Source organism: Apaloderma vittatum, unplaced genomic scaffold (assembly GCF_000703405.1).
Source record: "Apaloderma vittatum isolate BGI_N311 unplaced genomic scaffold, ASM70340v1 scaffold41732, whole genome shotgun sequence".
Taxonomy (NCBI): Eukaryota; Metazoa; Chordata; class Aves; order Trogoniformes; family Trogonidae; genus Apaloderma; species Apaloderma vittatum.
Window position 1 is genome coordinate 1 of NW_009706067.1, and position 5,229 is coordinate 5,229.

The 5,229-nt window shown below is 50.7% G+C and overlaps 1 protein-coding gene across 3 annotated transcripts; it reads left to right on the top strand.

The window, feature by feature from the left end:
* The first annotated feature begins 480 nt into the window (after positions 1 to 480).
* DCTN5 (dynactin 5 (p25)) lies at positions 481 to 5,178 on the top strand. 3 transcript variants are annotated; one of them, XM_009865636.1, is made up of 5 exons: positions 481 to 595; positions 848 to 959; positions 1,562 to 1,664; positions 1,932 to 2,023; positions 5,012 to 5,178. In XM_009865636.1, the coding sequence occupies exons 1-5, from the start codon at positions 486 to 488 to the stop codon at positions 5,030 to 5,032; spliced, it is 438 nt and encodes a 145-aa protein (XP_009863938.1). In that variant the 5' UTR covers positions 481 to 485; the 3' UTR covers positions 5,033 to 5,178. The 3 variants fall into 3 exon arrangements, with proteins under 3 accessions (XP_009863938.1, XP_009863939.1, XP_009863940.1); XM_009865637.1 differs by lacking the exon at positions 5,012 to 5,178 and adding an exon at positions 4,812 to 4,959; XM_009865638.1 differs by lacking the exon at positions 5,012 to 5,178 and having other exon boundaries at positions 1,932 to 2,281.
* Positions 5,179 to 5,229: the final 51 nt, after the last annotated feature.

A 5,229-nucleotide genomic window follows, 5' to 3' on the forward strand; every position in this document is an offset into this window, starting at 1 on the left:
AAAAAAAAAAAAAAGAAACGTGGAAAAAGAGATATTTTATTTATGTACATAGCTTTCTTTTTGCTGTTTATTGCTGTTGGTTTTTTGCTGTTGCTGTCGCCACCGCTGCTGCCCCTGCGCTGCGCCACTCTCGCTGACAGCCCTGGCCCCGAGGTACCGGCGTTGTGCTCTCTGAGGGCACAGAGCATCCTCGCTGTGGGGCAGGTGGTGGTGCCTTTATCCACACGATTCGGCGTGTGCTGAAGCTTTGCTTTGTGTATTGGCTCGCTTTGTGCTGCTCACTGGCACGACAGGGGCAGAGCTGGTGTTTCCAGGCTCCCGTGCTTGGTTTGTGCTCCTGTTTGCTCGGCTCTCACTTTTAACTAAAAGCATCATACGTAAGGTAACGTCATCTTGCCTGACCTTTGTGTGAGCCTGTGTGATAACTGGTAACGGGGTAGAAATCAGAGCTCGCTTATCTCTCTTTTCGTCTCCAGACAATAGTTATGAATGACTGCATCATCCGAGGTGACCTGGCCAACGTGCGGGTGGGACGACACTGTGTGGTGAAAAGCCGCAGTGTCATTAGACCACCCTTCAAGAAGTTCAGTAAAGGGTAAGAAGTCCCCTCCCTTCAGGGACACTGAAGCTGAAATCTCTGTATGCCTGTCGGCTTGGCTGGGATCTGTGTCCGAAGGGCCGTTATTTGCGGAAGTTTGTCCCCCTAAACCTGCCTTTTCATCAAACTTTCAGCTTTGGCTTGAGGGTTGGCATTCCCTTCAGTCCGTAAAGTGGAGATTTTGGGTCTGATCGTGTCGCGGGTCAACCTGTCTGTAGCACACTTGGACAAATAACTCTCCTGTCACAGGGTGGCTTTTTTCCCTCTCCACATCGGTGATCATGTCTTCATAGAAGAGGACTGTGTTGTCAACGCGGCCCAGATCGGCTCCTATGTCCACATAGGCAAGAACTGTGTCATTGTGAGTGCATTTCTCAGTGTTTTCTTTAAACTCCTGAGGCTTTGGAAGAGCAGCACAGAAAGCACGCTTGGTCTGGCCAGCTGGCTGGAGCGAGCGAGCTTTCTCTGTGCTGTTCCTTTCTCCTCCTCTTCCTTCTCCACAGGAAGTGGTGCTTTTAGTTTGGCAGAGGAGTCCAGCTGACCACAGTGTGGAAAACCTGTCCCAGCAGTATTGTCCCTATGGCTGCTGGGGAAGGCAGCTTTTCCACACGAGTGGAATTGTGTTTCTGGGCAAATAGCACAAAATAGTCAAGGTTGTGTCTGCTGAGTTAGAGCAGGCCTTGATGCGTTACTTCCTGACTCAAGTTTTGGGCTCCAATTTGCATGTTGACACGTGTTGATATGCAGCTGCCCGTACACATGCTGGTCAAGAGCAAATGGACATTTTTCCTCAAAAAGGAAAAAAAGTTGGAAAGAGCATTCAGTCGGGGTATTTGTTCCTGTGATCCCTTATACAAAATGCGTTTTGAGCAGTAAAACCTCTTGCTGTTTAGGTAACTTACTAGTAATAAGCAAAAGCATATAGTGTTTTGGGTAACAAACTTTGCCTATTTTCTGTTTTAGGGTCGTAGGTGTGTTTTGAAAGACTGCTGCAAAATCTTAGACAACACAGTTCTACCTCCAGAAACGGTAGTCCCGCCTTTCACCGTGTTCTCAGGCTGCCCAGGTGTGTTCCCTCTGCTTGCACAGAAGTGTTGGTAACACGGATGTTGTTGGTTTAGAATGAGATGGCTGTGACAGAGTTGCCTGTTCGCATTTAGAAGTTAAGGTGTAGGGCGCTCGGTCTCACTGCTTTGCTCGACACGAGAGAAGAGCCCATGGCTGCTCTGTTAGTATTCACTTGCGTTTCAAAGTCCCTGCTTTGAAAGTTGAACGTAAGCTCGTTTCTGCTTCCTCTCCAGTGATGGTCACGCTCTCATTCTTTTTCTTCCAGGACTCTTCTCTGGGGAACTCCCGGAATGTACCCAGGAACTCATGATTGATGTTACAAAGAGCTATTACCAGAAGTTCTTGCCGCTCACTCAGGTCTAGTAGCCTCTTTACTTCAGAGCAGTACAGGCACGCAGGAGCGTTCTGGGGTGGGCAGGGGGACGTGGTTTGGTGAGAGTAGGGCCCGGCCCTCCGCTCTTCTGAGCGCTTCTCAGCGCCTTCCGCAACACTAACGGTCTGGCCAGGCAGTCCCTCGTGAAAGCTGCTGTGTCATGTTTAAACTTTGTGTGCTCATCTGAATGTAATTCATTCCACGTTGTCTGAGTTGTGCCATTAAATGTTCCGGAGCTCGGAGACCCTGTCCAGTGCCCTTCAGGGCAGCACCTCCTCGCTGCAGCCAGGGCCCAAGGCCGAGTTGACAGCACACACAGGCAGCCTCAGCCTGTCTTTCCTGTCAGTTCTGTTCCTAGCCCAGAGGGAGGGGTTTGTGTTTGCCAGAAGCAGGCTCCATCCTAGAGCAGAGGTGCTGTGGGGCTGATGCGTGTGTTACCGGCAGTGACTTACCAGTGCTTCCCTTTGGAAATACATCTGCTGCTCTGTAGGCCTGCGTGCTGAGGTAGATGCCTCTTTCTTTTCTTCCTGTGGATGAGATTCTTCTGTAGGGACAGGATATCGCTCATCATCCTGGGGGTGGCTTTAGCACTTGAGACTGATGTTGAAACTCATCTTTCTATGCCTTGCCTGACAAGTCGCTTTTTAGCTCTGGAGGTGGACATCAGTCTCATGCTGTCACCCGTCACGCAGGGTTAGCATCCTCATGGCCAGTGCGTGTTCTACTTCCTGAACATCACAGACCTTAAAGGGCTTCTGAAGGGGCATTGCCAATGTCACTCAAAGAATTCAGCGCAGCAGAAAGCGGGAAAGTAACAGCAGAAACCGGAGGTGGGTGAGAGAATGCAGGGATTGTCCCCGCTTGTTACCCAGTGCGTATATTTGCAGAAAGCTCTTTGGTGCTTTTCCGCATTAGAAAACTTAAGAAGAAGATTCAGGCTTCTTGGAAAAAAACAGACACGTAATATAGCAGGAGTAATTCTTGCTGGGAGCAGCTCTGTGAAAGTTGGAGACAGCTGACACTTGTGTGTACCTGACTCAGTCCCAGACAACTAGCTCAAAGTGCATCTGCTTGCTCTTGTGTTATGTTCAAGGTTAGCATCGCCCTTCTCCGGCTTTTTTAACTGGGTCTCCTGCATGTTGTAGCGTAGCAGCTGGGGGCCAGAACGCGTAGTAGTTCTGTAGTAGGCGTATGGCTGCGAGGTTGGCAGCCGTGGAGCCTTCAGCCCTTCTGTGTAATGCAAAGCTCTGATACACCTTAAATAGCAATCAGCTGTACATGTACTAAAATGTGTAGTAACTATGATTAATCAAATGTAAAACCACTGACTGGTGTGTTTGTATTTTTACCGTACGTAAATTAAAGCTTCTTCAGTTGTTAAGTGACTCAAAGTTGCGACTCATCAAATCAAACTTGAGAGTAGAGTGAGGTTTCTGTCGTGCCTGGGCACATGAGCCGCAGTCTCTCGTTCTGTGACTGTCCCTGGCTGTTACTGACGATTACAGTGTCAGCGCATTAAAAAAAAGGGAGGTACAGTGTGAAACAGCTTCTTCTTTCTGCCTCTGAGTTGATGACTTTCACCCACAAATGATTCCAGCGTTGCTGCTTTGTAACAGCTCTGACACAGAGCGTCTTTGCTTCTGTTCTTTGTGCTGAAGCGAGAATCCCAAAGCCACCGAGGTGACTGTAAAATCCTCTCATTGGCACAGAAGCGTTAGCACGCCTGCCCAGTACCGCAGTAGCTGCAGTTGCGTTGCTTCAGGTACTTGGAAATGCCCCACTTTTGGGGTCTAACCATCCCAGCTGGAGGCACTCCTCCTACACACGTGTCAAAAACCAGGAGCTGAAGCTGCTTCTCCTGGCAGGGAGCAGAGCTGGGGTGAGCAGATGAGATCCTATCTTGAATCTGTGACAGCCAGGTCGCTACCACTGCGCTGCCCAGCGCCACGGGGCGGTCGGGCCACGGCTGGCTGGTTTCAGCAGAGCTGGTGTGTTTTACCAGAAGCCCAGATTCAGAAGGAGCGTTGAACCACATAGGCTGGAAACGCCTGTTCAGCGTGTCCCTTGAGTCCTCCTGAGGTGGGAGTGGAGACAAGCACAAAAGGAAGATCTTCCTGCCACCTCGTGTGGGTTCAGGGCTGTGCCCACATCAAAAGCCCGGGCTCGCTACTTTTTCTATCTGTGTGAAAAAGTTTTAAGTGTTTCTTGGATTTGTACTACAGGCAGCTTCTAAACTGACTTCAGCTCCCAAAAATGTTTCGTTCCTGCTGTGCAGAATCTGTCCAGCCCTTGCAGTGAGGGGCTGTAGGAGGCCTCCCCTATCACAAAGCCTCACACGTGTGGGAGTTCTCACAAGATTTCTGGCAAGCTGGATGTTGAGGGTTTACGCTGCCACTTGCGAGGGCTGCTTAGCCCAGTTACCTTGCTGCCCGCTGTCCCTGGGAGCGTGGGGAGCTGCTGGGGGGGCTGTGTGTGCTGTGTTGCCATGGTGTCGTTTCAGAGTTTCAACACCCCATAGTAGGTTTCACCGGGATGGCTTGAGGAATGGCTGCGGTCAGGCAGCACCAAGCTGGGCTGCTGGCGTGGGAGAGGGGTGGGAAGAGGCAGAAAAGTCTGAGCGGGATCTTTCCACGGCCACTTGAGCAGCTCAGCTGCGGTGTGTGGAGGGAAATGTCGCTGCGCAGTTATGCGTCTCTTGGCCTACTGCTCCTTCTAGGTGGCCAAGCCGACGCTTATGCCTTAATTAAAACCTCTTTTATTGTCTCTGTTAAGGTGGCCTCTGCCAGGGTCTAAAACCGAGTCACCACTGAAGATCTCAAACACCCAGCACTGTTAACATTCCTTAGATTTGGCCACTTTATCCTCCTGTCCTCTGAAGCGTCCCTCTGACCTGGGCTCACCTCTCCGCCTCTGCCAGCTCCCAAGCCGACGCTTATGCCTTAATTAAAACCTCTTTTATTGTCTCTGTTAAGGTGGCCTCTGCCAGGGTCTAAAACCGAGTCACCACTGAAGATCTCAAACACCCAGCACTGTTAACATTCCTTAGATTTGGCCACTTTATCCTCCTGTCCTCTGAAGCGTCCCTCTGACCTGGGCTCACCTCTCCGCCTCTGCCAGCTCTGGGAAGATGGAGCATCAGTAGGGCTTCCGCGTTCCTACTACAGCCCCCGGGCAGCACGAGTGTCCGACG

Coding starts and splice junctions, on each gene's coding strand:
- DCTN5 (XM_009865636.1), top strand. CDS start 486: ATGAATGACTGCATCATCCGAGGTGACCTGGCCAACGTGCGGGTGGGA. Junction 960..1,561: donor TAGGCAAGAACTGTGTCATT/GTGAGTGCATTT, acceptor TTTCTGTTTTAG/GGTCGTAGGTGTGTTTTGAA. Junction 1,665..1,931: donor CGTGTTCTCAGGCTGCCCAG/GTGTGTTCCCTC, acceptor TTTTTCTTCCAG/GACTCTTCTCTGGGGAACTC.